The sequence below is a fragment of the Amphichorda felina genome (assembly GCF_050947745.1).
Source record: "Amphichorda felina strain 45539 chromosome Unknown scaffold_2, whole genome shotgun sequence".
NCBI lineage: Eukaryota > Fungi > Ascomycota > Sordariomycetes > Hypocreales > Bionectriaceae > Amphichorda > Amphichorda felina.
The window spans coordinates 2,824,461-2,848,013 of NW_028145048.1; the positions used below are offsets into that span (position 1 = coordinate 2,824,461).

Below are 23,553 nucleotides of genomic sequence, written 5' to 3' on the forward strand. Positions count from 1 at the left end.
ACTCTTCTTCGTGGGAGTTTTCTTCATCACATCAACTGCGCTCCGGTGTTGTGGCATCGATTTCTTCTTGCCAACACCGTCCGATCCGAGCTTACTGTCTGTTAAACCTTCGCCGCGTGCGGCCAACTTTAACATTCTCAAGGCGCCCCCAACACGTATTGAAGTTCCTGTTTCCTCCCAACCTTCAACAATCAACTTCTAGTGGCCATGGATCCTCTACCGACATATGAGTCTGGCCCCGAACCACGGTATCAGCCCAAGGCCAATGTCGGTGTCAGCCGAGTGGCCAACGAAGAGACTCCGCTTCTCTCAGACGGGCATCCCCACAGGCACGACCATGAAGAAGAACAGCAAGACGAACAAGAGGGCTGGAATGAGCCTGCTATCAATGTCTTTCGTTTCTCCTCCATCAATTTCACGCTCTTAGTTATGGGCATGAATGATGCGTGCGTTGGCGTACGTGATAGATTTCTGGGAGTGAATTCGATATAAAAGCTGACATATTCACCAGGCACTGATACCTTACGTGAGTACTTATGGCACTATTCAGCAGAAAAGCCTACCAGGTTGTCCTTTTCATATGGTCACAATAAGCTTACTAACTCGATACTTAAGATCGAGCCTTATTATGATATCAGCTACAGGACAGTGTCGACGCTCTTCGTTGTCCCTTTCGTTGGCTATCTCGCCGCCGCTCTGCTGAACAACTGGGTTCACCTCACTGTTGGACAGCGTGGCATTGCCTTCCTGGGTCCCTTCTGCCGCCTGATTGGATACGTACCCATGGCACTTCACCCTCGTTCTTTTGCTATCCTTCCTATCGCAATGATCTTCACAGGCTTCGGAAACGGCATCAATGACAGCGCTTGGAACGCTTGGGTCGGCAATCTGCGCAACACCAACGAGCTTCTCGGCCTCGTTCACGGCTCATACGGGGTTGGCGGCATTGTCGCCCCCCTGCTTGCCTCCGCCATGGTCACAAAGCTTCACTTACAGTGGTACACCTACTACTATGTTATGATTTGCATTTCCCTTGTGGAGCTCTTTGTAGGTACGGGGTCTTTTTGGACGGCCACTGGTGCCGCGTATCGCCGGAGGCACAAGTTCGACGCAGGCCGACAGCCGGTCAGCACGAGGGATGTGTTGGGAAAACCCATTCCCTGGATTGTGGCCATGTTTCTGTTCGGATACGTGGGTGTTGAAGTGTGTCTGGGCGGCTGGATTCCCACCTTCATGATTGAAGTGCGTCACGCGGATGGATTCCTCGCTGGCCTTGTGGTAACCCTCTTCTGGGCGGGACTGACCATCGGACGGGTTGTTCTTGGGTTTGTTACGGGACGTATTGGCGAGAAGCTGGCCATCACGATATATCTTGCGTTCTCGATGGTGCTTCAGGTGCTGTACTGGACGGTGCCGAGCATCGCAGCAACTGTCGTGATTGTCATACTGTTGGGCTTCTTCCTAGGGCCCTTGTTCCCCGCGGCCATTGTGGCCATGACCAAGCTCCTTCCTGCGGACGAACATGTTCTTTCCATCGGCCTCACAGCCGCTATCGGTGGAGGAGGAGCAGCTATATTCCCGTTTGCGGTTGGAGCTATTGCGGAGGAAGAAGGTGTTGGGGTTCTCCAGCCGTTTGTCCTGGCAGTTCTTGCCGTCATCACGGTTATTTGGCTGGTGCTCCCGGGAGGCTTGAAGAAGGGTGGTTTGGAAAGGGCGAGAAAGGAGGGTTTCCGCATTGGTGATGGAGTGAGGAGCATGCTTGGACGGGTCAAGGGACAAACAGCCCAGGAATGAACAGATATTCCACAATGTACATCCATTGATGACCATCGTTGGAGACGGTATATGGTCTATGAGCAGTTAAAATCAAATTAATGCATAGTATTTTATAATCGAACCCCTCTCACTGTTTGGGAAGCTTTGCAAGCGAGGCTTCTCCTGTCAGTCGGTAGATTACATCACCCGAAGTGCGGGCCAAGCACACCTTTGCCCCTCCAAAAGATCGCCAACGTGGGGGAAAATTCGACTACGACACCACCCGACATTGCCTCACCTTGTTTCTAGCAGCGATAGTAGACTTGTCACGGCTGTTCATTCTACTTGACCGCCTCCGACTACCACACCTCTTCTTTTGAACGGGGTTTCAACCGTCATTTATACGCTCATCCAGCAGTCAAAGCTGTCAAAGCTGTCCACTCAGGGCGCCGCCCCTCTGCCCACCATGCCGACCTCGGCGTCTTCCATGACGACGGCGGCAGAAGCCCCCGAACCGACAAAACATCTCGTCCCCCTCCCGCCCTTCAAACCCGAACTCAACGAGCGCGCCTGGTCCTCGGCTCCGCATCCGACCCTCCCCCTCCTCGCGACCGCCCACGCCAAGAGCGTCACCGTCTTCTCCCTCTCCTCCCTCACCAGCCACAGCTCCCTGACCGGCGGCCACAACCGCTCCGTCCGCTGCGCATCCTGGAAACCCAACCTCCCGCCCCACAAGCTCTGCCTCGTCACCGGAAGCTTCGATTCCACGGCCGGTGTCTGGCGCTGGGAGGATGACGGCTCGGGCGGTCGCGAGAGGGAGATCACAGCCAGCGGCGACGGCGACAGTGGTGAAGGCGACCAGTCGGACGAGTGGGAGTTTACGCTGGTCCTCGAGGGTCACGACTCAGAGATCAAGTCCTGCGCCTTCAGCCCTTCTGGCGCGCACCTGGCTACGTGCTCGCGCGACAAGTCGGTCTGGGTGTGGGAGGACATTGGCGCCTCCGAGGCGGACGACGAGTGGGAGACTATCGCCGTCCTTAACGAGCACGAGGGCGACGTGAAGGCGCTGGCCTGGTGCCCGGACGTGCCCGGGCGATCCCGCAAGGGCACCTACGGGCTCGACGTGCTTGCCAGCGCCAGCTACGACAACACGGTGCGCGTGTGGCGCGAGGATGGCGACGCAGAGTGGGTGTGCGTCGCGGTGCTGGAGGGCCACGATGGCACTGCCTGGGGTATCCAGTGGGAGGGCCGGCCACGGCCTGGGGACAAGTTCCCTCGGCTTCTCAGCTTCTCGGCCGACAAGACGATACGTATCTGGACGCTGAACGAGGCGGGAGATGACGAGGAGGAAGAGGTGCGGGCTACCGGTGACGCCCAGTCGCGCAACGCGCTGGGTGGCATTCCCAACACGATGCGTCGTTCCCTGCGCGAGGAATGGACGTGCACTGCCACTCTGCCCCAGGTTCACACGTCGGACATCTATGCGGCAGCATGGAGCCCAGTGTCCGGCTTAATCGCGAGCACCGGGAGCGACGGCGTGCTGGCGCTCTATAAGGAGCAGGATGGTGGGCAGTGGTCCTTGCTGGGGACGTACCCGAACGCTCATGGACCCTATGAGGTGAACCACGTAACATGGTGTCGACGATGGGATGATGGCGTTGACAAGGACAAGAGGGGCATCGAGGAGATGCTGGTGACGACGGGTGATGACGGCGTAGTGCGGCCGTGGCAAGTTATTCTGTGAGCTTATTATATGTGTGGATAGTTAGACGTTGAGTACACGCATCATAGGCGAACGTGAAGTCTAGACATATAGGAATATTATATCAAGAACAAATGAAAAATTCATCCTCTCATGTCTAGTAGGCTACTGCTACTTGAACTTCTTCTTTCCAGCCCCAACATAGGGCGCGGCGTATGATACAGTGAACTACACGAGGAGCCCCCGCTCCTCTCATTCCAATCGAACCTCCCGCGATTACGGTAGCCAATGTTACCCCATGTAAGGCCCCATCCTCCTCTTCCTACTCAGCTTAGTCTAGGTTCAATAATTTACTCGCCCTTGAGCTTGTCCTGCTTGACAGTAAAGGCCATGTTGAGCAGCTCCTGCTCCTCCTTGGCGTGCACGTGCTTCAGGCCCGTAGCCACAGATGCACTGGGGTTGCGGCCAGCATACATGACGTGCTTGCGGTCGTGGTACTTGGTCTGGTTCAGCAGGGTCTCAATGCGAGGCTGCGTGAAGCTCCAGGCACCAGCATTGAGAGGCTCCTCCTGGCACCAGACAATGGTCTTGGCGTTGGGGTACATGTCCAGGTTGTCCTTCAGCTGCTGCCAGGGGAAGGGGTTGAGTTGTTCCAGACGGGTGAAGGCGACGTTGTCAATCTTGTTCTCGGCGCGGTACTTGTGGAGGGCAGCATAGACCTGGCCAGTGCACAGGATCACACGGTCAATCTCCTCGGGTTTCTTGATGTTACCCGTCTCGTGCTCGGGGTCAGCAATCAGGGTCTTGAAGCCGGCATCAGGTCCCGTGAAGTCCTCAATCTTGGAGCGGGAGATAGGGTGACGTAGCAGGGACTTGGAGAAAAAGATGATGAGAGCTAAATACTTTGTTAGCAACGCACAGGTGAATGGGGGCGGGAAGAAACTCACGCTTGCGGAACTGGCGGTGCATCTGGCGACGCAGAGCATGGAACAGGTTGGCAGGCTCCGTCATGTAGACAATCTGCATATTGCAGTCCTGGTGCTGACGCTGGATCTTGTCCTCGGAGGGGAAGACACGGGGATCCTCGTTGCTGAGCTGCAGGTAGCGCTCAAGGCGGCCTGACGAGTGCTCGGGGCCCTGGCCATCGTAGCCATGGGGCAGGGACATAACGAGACCGGTGCGCTGCATCCACTTGACCTCACCGGAGGCGATGAACTGGTCGATGATGCACTGCGCGTTGTTGGCAAAGTCACCGAACTGGGCCTCCCACATGACCAAGGCGTTGGGCGACGACAGAGAGTAGCCGTACTCGAAACCAAGGGCGCCGAACTCGCTGAGGGAAGAGTTGGAGATGACAAACTTGCCCTGGTCCTTGCTAATGTGCTGCAGGGGGGTGTAGGTGTCCTCGCTCTCCTGGTCGTGGAAGACGGCGTGGCGCTGAGAGAAAGTACCACGCTCAACATCCTGGCCAGACACACGGACATGGTAGCCCTCAGACACCAGCGATCCGAAAGCGAGCGCCTCGGCCGTGGGGAAGTCAATGTTGTTGCCCTCCACCACCGACTTGGCGCGGTTGTTAAGGATACGCTTCAAGTTGCGATGGATCTGGAAGCCCTCGGGAACGGAGCCAACCACCTCGCCGATATGGTCAAGAGTCTTCCGGTCGACATTGGTGTCATGGTGAGGCAGAACCTCGGTGGCCAGTTCCTTGGGGGACTTGAAACCGTTCCAGGCGGACGTCGTCCACTCCTTGGAGGTGGGCTGGTAGTCCTTGGACTTGGTGAAGCTCTCCTCGAGCATGCCCCACACCCACTGCTTGTGCTCCTCGATGTCCTCCTTGGTGAAGCTGCCATCCTCAAGAAGCTGCTTGACGTAATGGTCAATCTGCGGGCTCTTCTCCTGGATGCGCTTGTACATGAGAGGCTGGGTGAAGGAAGGCTGGTCCGTCTCGTTGTGACCGTGCTTACGGTAGCAGACGAGATCGATGACCACGTCATGCTGGAACTCGGCGCGCCAGTCAGCGGCAAGCTGGCAGACGTAGTTAACGGCCTCGACGTCGTCGGCATTGACGTGGAAGACGGGCGCATCAATGGCCTTGGCGATATCGGTACAGTATGCGGTCGATCGAGCAAAACGAGGGTCGGTCGTGAAGCCGATCTGGTTGTTGACGACAAGGTGGATGGTGCCGCCAGTCGAGAAGGCGGGAAGAGAGTGGAAGCCAAGGCACTCATAGACAACACCCTGGGCGGCAAAGGCGGCGTCGCCGTGAAGCAGGACACTCATGGCAGTGCGGTGGGTCGTCTCGTCATTGTTGTAGTGCTGGATAGCACGGGTCTTGCCCAGGACGACGGGGTCCTCGGCCTCCAAATGCGACGGGTTGGCAACGAGCGACAGCTGGACGCGCTTACCAGAGGGGGTGGGACGCTCAAAGTTCATGCCGAGATGGTACTTGACGTCGCCAGAGCCCTCATCCTCAGCACCACCGGTGCCGGCGAACTCGCTGAAGATGGACTCGTTGGGTTTGCGAACGACGTTGCTGAGGACGTTGAGGCGACCACGATGGGGCATACCAATGACGATGTCCTTGACACCGTAATCGACACTGCGGTCAATCAGGGCCTTCATACCGGGGACCAGGGTCTCACAGCCCTCGAGACCGAAGCGCTTGTCGTTGGGGTACTTGGTGGCCAGGAAAGACTCGAAGCTAGAGCTCCAGATGAGGCGGTCAAGGATACGGCGCTTCTCGTCAATCGAGTACTTGAAGGGCTGGGGCACTTCGACGCGCTCACGCAGCCAGTCGCACTTCTCGCGGTCGGGAATGTGGATGAACTCGACACCGAAGGAGCCGCAGTAGATATTCTCACAGGCGGCGATGATCTCACGCAAAGTCATCTTCTCCCGCCCCTCGCGCTTGAAACGCGGGAGAATGCCGGGGCCAAGGTTGTACTCCTTGTCAAGGTCCTTCTCGGTGAAGTTGTAGTGCTCGAGAGTCAGCTCCTTGGGCTTGACGTTACCAAAGCCCTTGGCCGTGGTGCGGATACCAAGCGGGTCGATGTTGGCCTTGTGGTGGCCTCGGGACTGGTAGGCACGGACAAGAAGCTGGACCTTCAGGTGGTTGGTGACATCGGAGCCGTCATCGAGAGCGAGGCCACCGGACAGGCGGGTGCCAGTCATGCCAGGGACCAGATTGGGAGGGGGCTGGAAAGCCTGCGACATGGGCATCTCGCCACTCTCCATGTTCTTGAAGTAGACCTGCCACGAGACATGGACACTCTCGGGGTCCTTTTTCCACTGCATGTACATCTCGTCGATATAGTTGGCAGTGCTTCCAGAGAGGAAGTTATCGCTAGGGTCGGGAGACGACTCGATGGCAGTGGTCGCGTAGGAGCGATGGGCGGTCATGGCCAGAGGCCGGCGGGTCGAGGCGAGTTTCCATGACGACGTGCGGGCGGTGGTGGTCGAGATGGAGCAGACGCGCGAGGAGCAGGCCGCACTCCTGGAGCCACTGAGCAGCTGGGAGCTAGCTCTACACAGAGAGTTCCGCAGCATGATGGGCGATGGATTGCTCCGGGCCTGTGTAGGAGGGCGATGGGTTCTAGGGAAGAAGATTAGGGTTGGGATTCTAATGAAGAAGACGCATTCCTCCGGCGCCTTGCCTATGCTCCTTTGTAAATCAAGAAGCGGGAACCCAAAGGAGCGGCGGAGTAAGTCTTGTGCCGATGTGTGCAAGAGATTAAGGCAAAGTTGGGAAAGGAAGAGGATGATGGTTGGGCAGAAGAAAATGGACGCAAGGTGTTGTCATTTGCCGCGTCCTTGGTGTCGGACAACTCGGGCTGGTTGGTCGGCAAACTGGGCCAAATAGACCCGGCTCATGGGAACGTGGGAAAAAAACTGAGCGAGTGAATATTATTACGGGTCCTGCCGCTCCCCCAGGCTCCCTCCTGCAGCAAATGACTCGTCCAGGTGACACCAAATCGCACCAAGTGCTTCCGGGCGTCTTCCAGCGCCTCCTTCTATTCGTACAGGCCTCCCAGCCCCCGGGGTGCCCGAGAACCCAGCCACTCACAGCGGCTGAGATGGGGGTACGATGGGGCTTCCGGCTATGCACAGTATCTCTGATCCTTCGCACCGTCCCTAATGCGGACGCGGATGCACACTGTACAGTCTGCAAATCTCGGGAATGCACGGATCTGCACAGTATATTACTAGCCACACAACCAGAATAGCCGGCGCCACCAACCCATCGAGTCACCGCCACAAGGTGGGGACATACTCGCCTCACCAGCCAACTTTATGGCTGCTTTTCACACGTCGTGAACTTCTGACAAGGCGTTTGACTCAAACATCCCGGGACCTCATCCAGTTGACGCTACCCGACACTCGAGCTTACAAGTCGCAGCCACTGGCCAAAAGTATCGAGAATCACGGATGCGATATTGAAGTTTGATGGTTGTCTAGCCTCTCTGAGCTGTCTCCTCCAGGGCTGGGAGCTTGTTCGCTGCTCTGGCAGTTCCAGTGTTCCAGGCTGGGGGATGACGATACCTAGCTCCCTCGTCTAAAAGGCCTTACCTTGCCACACCTGCAATACACCATGGCCATACCCACGGGGCGTACGCTTTACAAAAAGAAGGATGGTATCCTGACCCTAACCTCCGACCATCAGACGGTCACATGGAGCCCCAACGCTGGGGGACCGCCCACGGTCTCGCTGCCCGTCGCCAACATTACGAGTAAACATCCCATTAATCGGAACGAAGCTCAAACAACTAATCTCCATGTCAGACCTGCAGCAGACCCCGGATACCGCTGCCAAGGTGATGCTCAAGATTTTTGAGAAGCCGCCAGAAGGGGGCGAACCGGTCACGTATCTGTTCCACTTCAACACCCCCGAAGCCAAAGCTGAAGCTCAGGCTGTTAAGGATCTTCTCTCGAGGATTTTGGCAGATCTCAGAAGTAATGATCCCAACGTGCCTAAACCTGGGCCCGGAACACCAGCTGGGGCCAATGGTCAGGTTAACGGCAATGCTGGCGGCAGCGGCTCCGCGTCTATGGCCTTTGCCAGTGCCGTCAATTCAAGCCAAACTGTGAGGTGGTTTGATGACAACCAGCTCAGAAACGATATCGAGCTGCAGCAGTCCCTAATGAAGAAAGACAAGAGCCTCCATCGAACCTACATGGAGGCAATGCGCACCAAGCCCGAGTCCATCTCTGGTGCCGCATTCAACTCCCAGTTCTGGTCCACACGGACAAACCTATTGCGCGCGCATGCTATAGAGATGAATCAGAAGAAGGGGGCCTATAACGTCCTCTCCACGGTCAAGCCGCGAACCGTGGACGGCGAACTCAAGCTCAATATTAGTGTTGAGCAAGTCCAAATGATTTTTGCACAACACCCTCTTGTAAAGCGCATATACAACGAGAATGTCCCCAAACTCTCTGAGGCGCAATTCTGGTCGCGATTCTTTCTTAGCCGGCTATCGAAGAAGCTTAGAGGCGAAAGGGTCACAGATAATGACGCCCCGGACGCCCTCTTCGATAAATACGATGTTGGAGAGAACACTGGGGGCTTCCAGAGCAAGATCATGGCGCAGAGCGTGCCACACATCATCGACCTCGAGGCCAACGAGGAGAACCAGGGAGGAGTGAAGAGCGGCAATGCCAAAGATATCGAGATGCGACCGAGGGCCAATATCCCCATCGTCAGGACCCTTAATAGTCTCAGTGAAAAGATCATGGCCAATGTGGCCCCGTCTGATGCAATCACTGATGATAGTGGGAATGACACATACAACCAGCTAGCGTTGCGCGATCTCAGGGGTGACGCCAAGGAGCACCGGATCATGCTCAACGTCAAGGAACAGAGCAAATTCTTCTCCAAGCGCGACGCCGCACCCTCGGCCAACGCGCGCATATTCGCCAAGCAAAGGCCTGAGGACGTCCTCTTCGACATCCAGGGGGACCTCGAGACCCTCCAGGGTGACGGGGCCGGAGGAATCGACCTTCACGCTGGCATCGGCTTTAACGAGGAGAGCGACAGCGATGAGGATGACGAAGACGGTAGAAGCCAGGCAACGAAGCGCGCCCACGTCGGCTCTCGCTCTGTCCTGCGGGCTGCTGACAGGGAGATCATGGATGGCGTTCGCCAGCAGCGGTCGCAAAAGTACGGCCATGTCACCGACGCGACCACTCCCATGGGCTTGCCGCAGAACCTCGCCGACGAGTGCGCTCTCACCCACGCCACCACCATCGAGTTCTTGCACCAGTTCTGGTCAGCCTTCCTCTCGGGCGACCCAGACCGCGCCGCCGAGCTGCAGTACCTTGCCGACTCTCTGGCCAAGTCGGCCACCCGCATCGCCTCCGTCGCCGACGAGGCCGCCAAGGAGCGCGATGAGACCATCCGCCGCCGCAAGCAGGAGATTCGTGAGCACTACGAACGTACGGGTAAGAAGATCCGTTGGAAGGCCGACATGGTGGGCGGCGGGCGGGACGCTGTGACGAGACTCATGCAGCCAACGCTCGACGCTATCGACAAGGCCCGGGTGGACTATACTCGTGCCTTAGCCGCTGAGGGGATCAAGGCATCGACGGAGGAGGGTTAGGTTATTCATTAGAGGAACAAGGCGGAAGTTACGGCTGGACTGTACAGGTACCTGGACCCCTTGCTCGATCATTTTCAGGGCTCGGAATGTCTTTAGAAGCGTAGGGGTGTAGTAATTACTTATTGGAGGAACCGGCGTTGAGGCACACCAGCGAGGTTATCGTCTCATGTTCCAGCCGCCTTATTTTGTATAGTACGAGTACATGTGGAAGAAGAAAAAAAGCAACATATTTCGCACCCCATGACCCAGGGGCGAGCTCTATCCAAACCAACATATGCCACAAAAAGAAATATGATACAAGCCTGAGACTCCTGTCAAGCCCAGACCAAAGTTATACAGGATCCGTACTCCCCAAAGCCTCTGCAATATGCCCACAAGTCATCTAATGCACTGTTTATCTATGTCGGTTTTCCTTAGGATCCCCGTTGCCTCACCCTCGCAGGGTTGACGTCCACCTTGGCTTCCACGGCTCCGCCGCCAAAACCCATCGTCTTCTTGCCGCTCCCTTTCCTACGGTTTCCGTACTCCTCGTCAAAGCGACGGATGAGACGGAGCGACTCCATATCCTCGCTAATGCTAGCAGGAATCTGCTTCAGGGCGCGCTCAAAGTGATGCTTCTGGAGGGTACGTCGGTCAGGGTATTTGTACTCTCCCGGGCCGTCATGGGCGCTGGCAGCAGCGTTCTCCTCCTCTACGGCAACCATGGCGGCTGCGACGCACATGTTCTTGAGGTCAGAGCCCGAATAGTAGGGTGTGCGGTCGGCAAGATCCTCGAGCGAGACCTCCGGATCCACTTGCTCACCACGAAGGAGCAGTCCGAGGATGGCGGCACGATCATCCCGCAGAGGCAAATCGACAAGAAGTTTGCGGGGCAGACGACGAAGGACGGCATCATCGAGATCAAAGGGACGGTTGGTGGCGACCATGATGAATGCGTTGGTCTCCTCCATACCATCCCACTCCTTGAGGAACTGATTAATGTGCTCGCGATGAGAAGCACGGCTGCTGTACATGCTGCGATTGGCAAGAAGCGAGTCAGCCTCATCAATGAAGACGACGCAAGGGGACAGCTTTTTGGCCAGCGTGAACACGGCGCGGATGAGCTTCTCAGCCTCGCCCACCCACTTGTCGTTGATGCTGGCTCCACTAATCTCGAGCATGTTGGCTCCGCTCTCCTTGGCAACAGCCTTGGCCAGCATAGTCTTGCCCGTGCCGGGCGGCCCGTACAGGAGACAACCGTTGATCTTGTCGTGCGCGAGTACGCCATATGAGAAGGCATCTGGACGCACAAGGGCCAGCGAGGTGAGCAGCTTGAGCGCCCCGATAGTATCAGGCGATACGTGGACATCCGCAAAGGTCGTCCGCAGGTTTTCGCGGTTGATGATACCATTGGCTATTCTCTTTTCGTACTCATTGGCGCGAGACAGGTTGACGCCGCCCGGGTGATTCTCAAACTTTGCTTCTTCTCCACTACTAGGCGGCTCGCGCCTGTCTGATGAGTCGTCTGCGGGTGCCTCGTCGAGCCAGAGTGTCCCGAGCTGTTGCCGCAAGGGACCCATGACAATACGGTCCGTAAAGGACGACTGACCGGACGAGGACTTTTTGTACTCTTCAAACCTGAAGCTCTTTGCGAGTTGATAAATCTCGGGCAGCGAAAGCACAGAGGAGTTCAACAAGTTCCTCCGACTACTTTGAAACACAGGGTGTGTCCAGTAGTCATCGTTCAAATTGTTGAGATGCCATGCCGGTACTGTTTTAGGATCGAGAGAAGGGTCCAGGGCACAAATCATGCGGTTGATGTTTTGACAGTTCTCAAACAAATGGTCCATCGCTTGCAGATTAAACGGGGAGGATTGCGGCTCCAAAGTCAGACCCGTCTCATTCTCAGCTCGGTCAGGTCGGATATTGCGTGTGATAACCTGATCTGTGGCACCGAGCTCCTGAATCATCTTCTGATACTCCTCAGACGGTTGTGCACAAGCAGAGGTCGCGAAGAGAAGAATGGGTTTTCCCCTCTTCCAGGCAGCATCGACCTTGGCCCTGAGTTTGGACAGTATGGCAGATCCTTCCAGTGTCATGCTGAGCTCAACATAGTCGTGGACATGAAGGATAAGGGGCCTCTCCATGGGTCTGTGTGCCACCGGATCATTGATGATGCTATCCAGCACCTTGCTAATTTTGAGGTTCTCCCAGTCGGTGAAAGTTCCGATATGGCCTTGCCTGATCTTGGAGAGCTCATCTTCCCATTGGCTGGATGAGGCTCGCACATTGATGACATTAGCATCGTTATCGCCGTCATCCTCGTGGAACCTAGTGGAGATCTCGGGTTCCTTGGCGATTCTGCCACCCAACTCAGCGGCACGGAAACCCATCGTTGAGAGGGGTCCGCGTGAATAGGTCCAGTCCTGTCCGATGTAGTTGCCAACGATCCAAGAGATGTCGTAAGCGTCCAAATGTATGTAATCTGCTCCGTGCAGGTAGGCAGCATGGGTCATGATGGATTGGGCAATGGACTTGCCACCATATCCATGGATGGACAGTATTTGGATAGGCCGCTTCCCAGCCTTTGGATCGAAGTTAGCAGGGCATCGCATACTTAACTCGCGGCTGATGCTCCTGAATATATAATCAAAAGTCTCGGTCGGGAAGTCGGCGATGGAGTGGGCCAAGGGGTGGTCTAGAAACTCGTTGTAGTTGAGGTTGAGTTTTATGGCCGGGTCTCGACGGACATAGCGATCGCGCCAGGCGTGCGTATGCGGGTCGAGGTCCCTATAGATATGCCACCACCAGAATGGTCTCGCTTGGTACGTGTACTCAGGTTTACGAGCAGGGTATATCGTATCAACCAGGTGCCATGATGCGTCGATAATATCATCCCATATGCGCACGACCTTTTCGATCTGAGAGGACTTGTCCCATATTGAAGGTTCCGATAGTAGGCGGTCTTGGAAGTCGGTCGCTAACTGTTTCTCTCTTTCCAAGAGCAGTCTAACAGCGGTCTCAAAGTAATCTTCCATCGCATCAAGTGCCTTCTGAGAGTTGGGGTTCTTCTCATCCTTGGGATCAGAGTACAGTCGGGAGACTTTGGGGTGCGCGATGTCCATGGCGAGGGGGAAAGGAAGCATCGGCTGGTGGCCGTCCTCGTAGTAGTAGACATTCGAGTCAATCCATGTTGCTGGAAGGTCGACTGCGGGGAGATCTGAAGCCGCACGCCTCCTCCCTTGACTCCTCCGGCGAGAACCGAAGGCGGAGCTCCTCGAGCGGCCACCAATGGCCTCGGAGCCTGCCTGGCCCTCCCCTAGCTCAACATCGTCTTCGAAGAGAGATTCATCGCCGGCCTTCCAGGGGTTGGTAGGGATGCTGGGATCGGAGCGATAATTTTGACGCGACGTGTGAAACCGGCGGCAGCGGCCCGAAGCGAGCGGGGAGGCAGAGAGAAAGGAATGGCGGGAGGAAGCAGCCGAAGCAGCAGCAGCAGCCTTTGTCGCGATGCCCTTGGCTCTAGAACGGGAGCCTCTAGCGACCAAGGCTACCGTGCTAAAGGCCGGGAAGGCTGGCGCGTGCATCCGGACGAGTGATGCTTGGGTTGTCGACGAACCGACGCGAAAGGGGAGGAATTCGCTGCTTGTCGTGGTTCGTGATATCCAGTCCCGACTTCTCAATTCCCAGTCGCATGTTTCGCGGGAGGCAAGGGTCTGCCTGCTTACATAAGACGGCAGTTGTGCCTCGTGCCTGTGTTCTGGCGTCCAGAGGACCAGGACTCCAGAATTGGCCCGCAGAACCACCCCGAAGCTTACGTGATGAGCCCTTCCCAAGGCTTGTGGGTGCGGTACGGATATCCAGCGCGCTGAATCGTCCACGTTGCGGGTGGCAGAATTGCTCCGGGCCGACATTACGAGTGTCAACACAGCCGCACCATGCATTACGTAGGCTTCTTTTCCATGTGATACGCTTGGATATCAGTTGAGCGCAACAGTAGGTGAACCCGCTACAGACCTCCGCTACCGAGACAACGTATGGTAGCTCTGAAAGGCTGTACAAAGGGCTGCACAACGGGCACCGTTATATGGTACAAAGATTGATCAGAAGACTGCTGGCTTGCGCTGCGGGTTCCCCAGTTACCACCGCCCGGCTGCTGACGCTGCTGGCTTGCGCTGCAATTCCATTACTCCGCAACTATCTGTATAATAAGTACTTGCTCTCTCTTTTTTCTAAGGCAGCTCGCCGTGCTGTACGGATAATACGTACAACGTTGAGGTACAAGAGCAACGACATAGCCAGTGCAGACTACAGCCACTGCCAGAGTTCCAGTGGTCCACTGGCAAGGTCCTGGATGAACGGCGGTCGCGACCTACGAAGTACCTACTAAGCTAATGACGACCCCGGCCATCGACCATCCCGCACCTGTACTCGTACAGCCTACTTACCTACGAGTACTAGGTATGTATGTACATATTACTAGTAGTAGTGCCTCCTCCATCAAATATTACCGAGTACACCCCTCTTGAGCAACTGCGACGGGCTTGCACAGTTGAGACAACTACCTGCGAATACTACTACACACCTACCAAATACCCCGTGCGCCTACATCACTAACTCAACCCACCCCAGTTCTAAACCCCACGCCAACCGTTCCCAAGTCATGAAGTCACCACGCTACTGAGACACCGCCGTTATGTCTCAACCGCGCTCCGATTCCGCCTCCTCCGACGACCTCACGACCACCGAGGAGAAAGCCTATCACCCCAAGCGCCCACATAAGAAGTCGAGGACCGGATGCAAGAACTGCAAGGCACGCAAGGTCAAGTGCAACGAGGCTCGTCCAACATGTCGCTCGTGCAGGCTGCGCAAGACGCCATGCGTCTACCCATCTGCGCCCGCCCCGGCCTCCGCGCGAGCGTCAGCAGCAGCACCTTCTCCGCCCTCCTCGACCAAGACGATCGCCAACGCGAACAGTTCAATCCACCAAAAACCGAAATCGCCGTTGTTCACATGCTCTATACCGACTTCAACCCCGTCGACCGTCTTGTCCCCGATACACAACTCCCTCGCCGCGCCTCCGCGACCAGCGGACGATATCCCGGTTATCGCCGAGCCCCTGTTCCGCCCACCACAGGCCAAAGATGAGCTCGACATGTGCCTTCTTTGGTTCTACACAACCGCAACATGTTCTTCCTTCAGTGTCGAGGGTGGCGGCTATAACCGCCCGGTTGAGACGACTATGCGTACCCGCATCGTCCAGCACGCCTTCCAACATCCCTTCCTCATGGACTCGATCTTCGCTCTCTCGTCCCTCCATCTCCAGAGCCTCGGCCAAAAAGTTAACCACAACCGCTCACTCGCATACCGAGCAACTTCATTCGAGGGCTACCGTAGGGCAGTTCAAGAGGCCAACCCCGAAACCTACCCGGCACTCATCGCAAACGCACTAATCCTCACGGCTCTCTCCTCTCAATCCTTCCGTGAACCCGATGCGAAGGACCTCTTCATTATCGACTGGATGATTGTGTGGAATGGCATCGGCGTCATCATTAATGTTATCGGTTTCGAGAAACTTGTCAAGTCCGGCCTCGATTGTCTCTTCTACCGACCACCCATCGATCTTGATACGTCGGCATATAGCATACCCAACCAACTGCTCTATATGATTTCTTCCATGACTATCGATGATGCCGACTACCCTGATTCCCAGACCTACTATGATACCCTCAAGTACCTCGGATCTCTCTACTACAGTCTCAATGAGGGACTCAACCCTATCATGACCCTGCGCATCATCACATGGTTCACCTTCGTTCCCGATAAGTTCCTCGACCTTGGCCGTCAGAAGCGACCCCGGGCCCTCGTTATTCTCGCCTACTACGCTGTCTTTCTCAAGATTGGGAACTCAATATGGTGGCTCAAGGGTATCGGTCAACGTAGCCTCCGCGACATTTGCAGGCATCTTGGACCCGAATGGTCCCACCTCCTCAAAATCCCCATGCTAGCCATCAGCACTGATGACCCGTTCGATATAGCCCGCCTTGTCCTCGAGGATCCAGAATGGACGTCACCGTCGTGGCCTAAGCCAGAAGATGAAAATCTCAACGAGGCCCTCGGGAACCTGAGCTGGGTGGATGATCTTGGCAGGAAATGTGAGATCAGAGGCAACGAGGCCATTGCCGTAGAGGAAGACCGGCCGAAGGCTCGATGCCACGGCAGCGATTGACCCTACAAGCATTTGGCCGGGGCACGCCCTCTGAACATTCAGGCTCTTTGCTCACACTAGTCCGATTCTGTAAATACTCCCTGGGACAAGACAGATGATGGGGATGCCAACCCAGAAGAGACATGGAGGATCATGTTGGAATAATACGACGTCATTACACCGGGTTACCCTGGAAGGAGCACATGATGTACCCTGGATTTACAGCAAGTTGTGTTTAGCCATGGAGTCAGCCCCTGTCTTTATTTGTGCTTGCTAGTGAGCAACGAACGTCATGGTCTGTATCCGTACGTATGTATAATACTATAGAGAATATGAAACATCACCCACTCATACATACCTACTCGTAGCCTACTTATCTCCGATGCCTCAGTGCTGAGCCCGACGATGTATGATCCTTAGTTTATCGGTTTACTATAATTGGCTATTCGCCATAAGTATCAAATTAAATGTTATCGTTCATATCGTCACTTTGAATTTTGACATACTTGTCCATCAGACCCTCATTCGGGGACAATAGGTCTCAATAGTCTAGGACATGATTGAACGTATTACGCCTCATACTATCATGTTGATCACTTAGTATCATGCAAACAAAGAGGATGCGTTAAGATCAGATTAACATAGGAAAAGTTTTCCCAACTTTAATAAACGGCTATAAGAGGGAATTTTGTTGATTTCTTGTTACACAGCCCACAAATGAGACTTGATGGAGCTCCAGCAAACCTCCCCACGACACCTCGTTCTTCTGTCTATACACAGGTCCGCTTTTTACCATCTGGTCCCCTTCGCAAGGTATTAAGCAACTCCCAAAGGAACCGTTTAGCTGCTCTGCTCGAGCTCAGCGAGAATCTTCTCACCCTTCGCCTTGGCGGAGGCGAAGTCGCCAACCATGTAGAAGGCGTTCTCGGGAAGGTTGTCACCCTCACCAGCCAGGATGGCCTTGAAGGACTTGATGGTCTCCTTGAGGTCGACCAGCTGACCCTCGATACCAGTGAAGACCTGGGCGACAGTGAAAGGCTGGCTCAGGAAACGCTGAATCTTACGGGCACGCTCGACAGTAAGCTTGTCAGCTTCAGAAAGTTCGTCCATACCCAGAATGGCAATGATATCCTGGAGCGACTTGTACTCCTGGAGGATCTGCTGGACGCGGGTGGCAGTGTCGTAGTGGTCCTGGCCGACAATACGGGGGTCCAGCATACGGGACTTGGAGTCAAGAGGATCGACAGCAGGGTAGATACCCAGCTCGGAAATACCACGGGACAGGACAGTGGTGGCGTCCAGATGGGCGAAGGTAGTGGCGGGGGCAGGATCAGTCAGATCGTCAGCGGGGACGTAGACAGCCTGGACGGAAGTAATGGAACCCTTCTTGGTGGTGGTGATACGCTCCTGCATGCCACCCATGTCGACGGCGAGAGTGGGCTGGTAACCGACGGCGGAGGGGATACGACCAAGCAGGGCAGACACCTCAGAACCGGCCTGGGTGAAACGGAAAATGTTGTCGATGAAGAGCAGCACTGGCAGTTCGTTAGCCTAAAAATGCTTCCACGGCAGGCAAAGCTCGAGAAAACTCACCATCCTGACCCTCGGCGTCACGGAAGTACTCGGCGATGGTCAGACCAGTCAGGGCGACACGGGCACGGGCACCCGGGGGCTCGTTCATCTGACCGAACACCAGCGCGACCTTGGACTCGCCATCAAGCTGAATGACGGAAGTCTCCTGCATCTCGTGGTACAGATCGTTACCCTCACGGGTACGCTCACCGACACCGGTGAAGACGGAGTAACCACCGTGAGCCTTGGCGATGTTGTTGATGAGCTCCTGAATGAACACAGTCTTGCCGACACCGGCACCACCGAAGAGACCGATCTTTCCACCACGGGCGTAAGGAGCGACAAGATCGACAACCTTGATACCAGTGACCAGAATCTCGGCAGAGGTGGACTGCTCAACGAACTCGGGGGACTCCCTGTGGATGGGCAGGTGGCTATCGGACTTGATGGGACCACGCTCGTCAATGGGGTCACCAGTGACGTTCATGATACGGCCCAGAGTAGCATTGCCGACGGGGATAGTGATGGGAGCGCCAGTGTCGCTGACCTTGGCACCACGGACGAGACCCTCGGTACCTGAGCATCCATTATTAGTGTGAATGCTGGGGAAAAGTTTTGAACAAGAACGTACCGTCCATGGCAATACAGCGGACAACATTCTCACCCAGATGTTGCTACCAATCCGTTAGCACGAATGCTCCAGAGCGAGAGTGACCCAATTGCGCCATACCGCGACCTCAAGGACGAGCTTCTGGCCGTTGTTGGCGGTCTCGAGCGAGTTCAGAATGGAGGGCAGCTTGGCGCCGTCGAACTTGACTACAAAGTCGTCAGTGAACTGTAAAAATTGCAATTGACCGTCTATCGATGGTCTTGTCGCGTGTTTCGTGGGAACTAACCGTCAACGACGGCACCGATGACCTGTTGTGCTGCTGTCAGCCTCCCAACGCAAATTTCGTGCCTCAGGCTACCGGGTATCCGTCCAGCCGAAGCGCCTGCAGGAGCCGACTCACCTGATGGATCTTGCCATCACCAACGCCCACGGCGGCGGTGCTCGCCCACCGGTTGTTCAGAGATCGGATGGGGACGGGGACGGCACGGCGGGGAGCCGTGGCCCTGAAGGCAGGGCGAGCCGCGCGAGCGAACGAAGAAAGGCCGCTACCGAGGTGAAAAGAGAGCTTGTCAGCTTGACCGAACGCCAATTGATGCAAAACGAGGCGTAGAAAGTGCCTAGGTATCGTTCGATGTATCGGTACTCACCTCTTGAACATCTTGTCAGATGACGACGAGCGATCGGTGATGGAGCGGAGAGAGGTTGGATGAAGGTGAGGGAGAATTTGCAGATGAGCTGTTTTGAGGAGAGTCGGGGCTTGTCGGTAACAGGCTGGAAAGGATATGTGGGTCTAAGGAATTTCGGGGTTTCTAATCTTCCGTGTCCGAGATTACTCTAGGCGAACGACCAGCACAGAGAAACGGGAGTTTTTCGATGATCATGAATAAAAACAAAATCAAGATCAATTTGATTCTCAAATTCAATTGACTCAATTGATGTTCACAGGTCGTGCTGATGGCCTTGGTTGATCAGCTTAGTCCATCTGGCGGCCAATTGGCACTGTATGCACTCCGTAAGCCCCCGACCCGCAGCGTTTTGGTTCCCCGAGTCACGACGCTCTCCTCGGCTGATCGTCAGGCATGATGTTTTTTTTCCTGACTGCCGTGGTCAGTGTCATTAACAAAAAAAGCCTGCCCCACCCAGACTAGAGGTGCCGGAACAACGGAGTTACTACTGGCATATCTGACCGAAGCACTCCATGATGATGATATCGCAAATAATAGCAGCATTGATCTACAATGTCAAATCATTTCACCAAGTAATCCCAAGTAATCCCGAACACTTCACTTGCAGCATCCATGTCTGGCATTAAAGTACCTCGTCTGCTTGCCTATGTCCTACCGTGACTACCCTGTGCCCTTACCATTCTCCCGCAACTGGAAAGAAAAGCAACCTGTCCACGATCAATAAGCCATTGGATACTACTCATATTTCCATGAAGACGATGAATATATTGGTGGCTGATCGTCATTTTGCGTGATACATGTAGTGTAGCTTGAATGAATGGGGTTGAAAGTTTTGGCTTTTCAGTGCTATCTGTCCGCTCCCAATGTTCATGCCGGCCTTTGCAATGATTGTTTTGTAGTTGAAGAAACCGGAATAGTGGGCTGTTCTCGTTCGAGCTACAGTTTAAAGAAGCAAATCAAAAGTATTACGTATATATCACCGCCAAACACAACCATATGCTCGCGATTATGCGTGCGCTTGTCCGACCGAATAGTTTTTCCTTACGAGTGCTGTGAGACACTGTCCTCCAATGCCAAAACCTGCGTATGTGTTAGAGGAAGCAAAGAAAAAGGTCGCAAGAAGTGAAATCTTACCATGGCAGTCCGGCAAGGGATATAAATGTGAGTCCAGTTTCTCCGCCCGTTCCACTCCATCGGAGTCGTGAAGAAGCGCGTATTTTCATCGACCCTGTTGAAACCACCGAATTCCTTGCTATCGCTATTCAACACAATGCGATATGTACCGGGAACATCCACGCCGATGCGATAATCGCTGTAGCTCTGGGTTGGATTGAAGTTGAAGATAAAGACAACGCCACCTCTTTCGAAGACGATGACTTTGTCGCCTTCGTGCTTGAGAGAGATGTACGCCTGGGGAGCATGGAGCCAGCCGTGCTTCTCTTCACAGAGATTCATGGCCCTGTCAAAGCCGTTCAGGAAACGATATCGGAGTAGCTCATCATCGGCGAGGTTGAACTGACGCCTGGCGTACCAGAAGGAGTTGTTGTTGCCCTCTCGAGGAAAATCAAGCCACTCTGGGTGGCCAAACTCGTTGCCCTCAAAATTGAGGTACCCTTCCCCGCCAAGGCCGTGGGTCAGGAGGCGAATCATCTTGTGCAACGCCATACCGCGTTCTATGACTGGCGTCAAGGGCGAAAGAACTGACATATTGGTGTACATCTCGGCGTCGCAAAGGTGCATCATCAAGGTCTTGTCTCCGACAAGGCTGGAAAACATTAGCTTTGAATAATTTGGAAACAATTTTACTTACGCTTGGTCATGGCTTTCTGCGTAAGCAATTGTCTTCTCTCCATGACGGCGATTGACCAAGGTGTGGCAGATACTTCCTATGTCCCACTCCTCATCCTTAACCTCCTTTAAAATCTTAATCCACATGTCTGGAACAGCCATGGCAAGCCGGTAGTCGAACCCGATACCTCCAAGAGACAATGGAAGACACAGGGCCGGCATTCCCGATACGTCCTCGGCTATGGTAATACAGTCGGGGTAGAGCGAGTGCAGAAGCTCGTTTGCGAGCATGAGGTAGGTGACGGCCTCTTCGTCAACCTCTGCACCAAAGTACTCGTGGTAGCCGCCAGAGAAGCCGCTAATACACTAGTTTAGTTTATCGTAATGGGAGGAGATGATGAAAATTACACTTACAACCCCATACCGTGGTGAACATATAGCATGCTGGTGACGCCGTCGAATCGGAACCCATCAAACTGGTATTCGTCCATCCAGAAGCGAAGGTTGCTTAACAGAAACCTCAGGACCTCATGATGGCCGTAGTTGAACAGCCTGCTGTCCCATTGATCGTGACGGCCCCTACCTCCGGCATGAAAATATTGGTGATCTGTCCCATCAAACTCATTGAGGCCATCCAAGACATTTTTCGAAGCATGACTGTGGACCACATCAAGCAGAACCACGAGGCCCATGCTATGGGCCGTGTCAATGAGCTCCTTTAAGTCCTCGGGTGTCCCATATCGGCTGCTGGCGGCGAAAAAATTGTTGATCTGGTAGCCAAAACTGGCATAGTATGCGTGTTCCATCACGGCCATGAGCTGAATGACATTATATCCGAGGCCCTTGATTCGCGGGAGCATGTTTTTAGTGAACTCCTTATAGGTTGCCACACGCTGCTCAGGGGACGAGATGCCGACGTGAGCCTCGTAAACGCGAGCACTCGACGGTTTCTTTGGACGAGAGTGCTTGAACTGATACCTCTCAGATGGCGGGGGGTTCCAGAAGCGCGCTTCGTACGCAGGGGACACGGATAAGTCTTGTGTGACATACTTGATCCAGGCCGGGAGACGATCTACTCTTTCACCACTGGGTAGCACAAGGGATATCTGGGGATTAGGTTAGTTCGTCACAAAGCACAAATGATATGATATTGCTAGGTTGCTCAACTAACCTTGACCTTTGAATTGTGAGGGATCGCCGGCCGACCATCAATGGCGGGTAGATCGATATCAAAGGATCCAAATGCGTCCTTTGTCATGGGATGGGATTCACGATTCCACTCATCTATGTCTGCCATCAGCTTGGCGTCTGGTGGTAACCCTTCCAGAACATGAACTGACTGAAGTCGCCGATCAGATAAGCCTGCTGGGCATTTGGAGCCCATTCTCGGTAGTGAATGTTGTTCTGGGCGTCCACGTTGAACCCGAACTTGTTGAAACCCTGAATATATGGTGAGCTTTGACTCTCTTAGGGGGGCAATGACAATCAGACCTTGGAGAAACGGGTCAACCCTCCTTCACTTGCGTCAATCTCAAGGATCAACTCTTGAGCTTTGGCATATCGCCGTCTCAAGGCTTCGCTAAAAGGTTCTAGCCAGGGGTCAATCTTGATGACACCTGTAGAAGTCACATGTCAGCCATTAGAGATCAAACCTTGCGCTATTAGAACAACACAGTAAACATACCAGTGCCGTCTCTGGGGATGTTGCCGGCAGGACCTCTGGGCCCACTAGGGTCCAAAGAGTTGGACATGGCGTTGATTTCAGAAGCCATGACGATGTTGTGGTTGGGAGAAGCTTTTGGGACGTCAGAGAGGGCGGGGTAGGAGTGTTGATGGTGATTATGCCTGTGGCAGGCGGAGAGCAGTTGATGGAGGAAGGAGCAAACAGCAGGGCTGGGTGAGGCTTTAATTCAGTTCATGTGCAGGGGAAATCAGACATGTTATATTGGAGTGCTGGGAGAGAATTCTTCAATACGGGAAATTCAGCTCAACACCAAGAGGGGCGACAGCAGGATACGTAAAGCAAATTGCAACCCTCCTAGCTCTCGCCTTCTTCGCCTCCCACATCCAACCGCTTTGCCTCAGCTTTATCGATAATGCGCAAAATGACGTTTCCGGCGGCCACTACCCGACATCTGAGGATGCACGGCGTCTTGGTGCTGCAATGCGAAGCGGACCAGGCGCGGGCCTAATAATAGGTACGTCCCTATCGCCACCGTCCTAGGTGCAGTGAATTCTGCGGTTGGGGGAGGCGAGAATTCTTTGCGTCTGTTGAGGCATCCTTGTAAATCTGCCGATCTCATGCGTAGTCAAGCGTTATCGCTTATCGCTTGTCACCCAACAGCTAGGTACGAATGCCAACCTACCTGGCCCCACCAAACACGCACGCTTCGATGTCAAACGCGAACGCCTAACTAAGCCTCTTTCATATACAAAGCGCCTGCCGATCCTTCGTAAGCGCTAAAGAACACCCCTAACAACTAAGAATAATTAACTTAAGGTTATTAGTTAAGGGTTAGGGTTAGGGATCAGGAGAGGAGTTAGTTTCGTTTTTTCATTTCTTTTTAATATAATCTTATGATTATTATTTAGGAACGTGGTTAAAACTACTGGTAATTGTTAGGTATGCGTGTCTGGTGGCTCTCCATGCTAAC

The 23,553-nt window shown here is 54.6% G+C and overlaps 8 protein-coding genes across 8 annotated transcripts; 4 read left to right on the top strand and 4 right to left on the bottom strand.

Annotated features, from left to right (window-relative positions):
• Positions 1 to 207: 207 nt before the first annotated feature.
• Positions 208 to 1,794, top strand: ACO1O0_002427 (major facilitator superfamily domain-containing protein; the record flags this gene model as incomplete). Its single annotated transcript, XM_083191896.1, has 3 exons — positions 208 to 456; positions 512 to 526; positions 616 to 1,794. 3 exons carry the CDS (start codon positions 208 to 210, stop codon positions 1,792 to 1,794), a joined length of 1,443 nt encoding a protein of 480 aa, XP_083053110.1.
• A 427-nt stretch (positions 1,795 to 2,221) lies between these two features.
• CIA1 (WD40-repeat-containing domain protein) lies at positions 2,222 to 3,499 on the top strand (the record flags this gene model as incomplete). The annotated part of the gene is made up of 1 exon (XM_083191897.1): positions 2,222 to 3,499. The coding sequence occupies one exon, from the start codon at positions 2,222 to 2,224 to the stop codon at positions 3,497 to 3,499; it is 1,278 nt and encodes a 425-aa protein (XP_083053111.1).
• A 308-nt stretch (positions 3,500 to 3,807) lies between these two features.
• Positions 3,808 to 7,006, bottom strand: KGD1 (alpha-ketoglutarate dehydrogenase KGD1; the record flags this gene model as incomplete). The annotated part of the gene is made up of 2 exons (XM_083191898.1): positions 3,808 to 4,352; positions 4,405 to 7,006. 2 exons carry the CDS (start codon positions 7,004 to 7,006, stop codon positions 3,808 to 3,810), a joined length of 3,147 nt encoding a protein of 1,048 aa, XP_083053112.1.
• A 1,042-nt stretch (positions 7,007 to 8,048) lies between these two features.
• On the top strand, positions 8,049 to 10,056 carry TFB1 (TFIIH/NER complex subunit TFB1; the record flags this gene model as incomplete). Its single annotated transcript, XM_083191899.1, has 2 exons — positions 8,049 to 8,187; positions 8,240 to 10,056. The coding sequence occupies 2 exons, from the start codon at positions 8,049 to 8,051 to the stop codon at positions 10,054 to 10,056; spliced, it is 1,956 nt and encodes a 651-aa protein (XP_083053113.1).
• A 413-nt stretch (positions 10,057 to 10,469) lies between these two features.
• Positions 10,470 to 13,731, bottom strand: ACO1O0_002431 (uncharacterized protein; the record flags this gene model as incomplete). The annotated part of the gene is made up of 2 exons (XM_083191900.1): positions 10,470 to 13,557; positions 13,655 to 13,731. The coding sequence occupies 2 exons, from the start codon at positions 13,729 to 13,731 to the stop codon at positions 10,470 to 10,472; spliced, it is 3,165 nt and encodes a 1,054-aa protein (XP_083053114.1).
• A 1,000-nt stretch (positions 13,732 to 14,731) lies between these two features.
• Positions 14,732 to 16,264, top strand: ACO1O0_002432 (Zn(II)2Cys6 transcription factor domain-containing protein; the record flags this gene model as incomplete). The annotated part of the gene is made up of 1 exon (XM_083191901.1): positions 14,732 to 16,264. One exon carries the CDS (start codon positions 14,732 to 14,734, stop codon positions 16,262 to 16,264), a length of 1,533 nt encoding a protein of 510 aa, XP_083053115.1.
• Positions 16,265 to 17,083: 819 nt separating this feature from the next.
• On the bottom strand, positions 17,084 to 19,083 carry ATP2 (F1F0 ATP synthase subunit beta; the record flags this gene model as incomplete). The annotated part of the gene is made up of 7 exons (XM_083191902.1): positions 17,084 to 17,778; positions 17,837 to 18,391; positions 18,447 to 18,489; positions 18,546 to 18,631; positions 18,712 to 18,733; positions 18,826 to 18,970; positions 19,073 to 19,083. The coding sequence occupies 7 exons, from the start codon at positions 19,081 to 19,083 to the stop codon at positions 17,084 to 17,086; spliced, it is 1,557 nt and encodes a 518-aa protein (XP_083053116.1).
• Positions 19,084 to 20,152: 1,069 nt separating this feature from the next.
• Positions 20,153 to 22,671, bottom strand: GLC3 (1,4-alpha-glucan branching enzyme; the record flags this gene model as incomplete). Its single annotated transcript, XM_083191903.1, is given in 8 exon segments — positions 20,153 to 20,191; positions 20,246 to 20,876; positions 20,922 to 21,257; positions 21,314 to 22,005; positions 22,071 to 22,207; positions 22,219 to 22,339; positions 22,391 to 22,515; positions 22,584 to 22,671. The coding sequence occupies 8 exon segments, from the start codon at positions 22,669 to 22,671 to the stop codon at positions 20,153 to 20,155; spliced, it is 2,169 nt and encodes a 722-aa protein (XP_083053117.1).
• Positions 22,672 to 23,553: the final 882 nt, after the last annotated feature.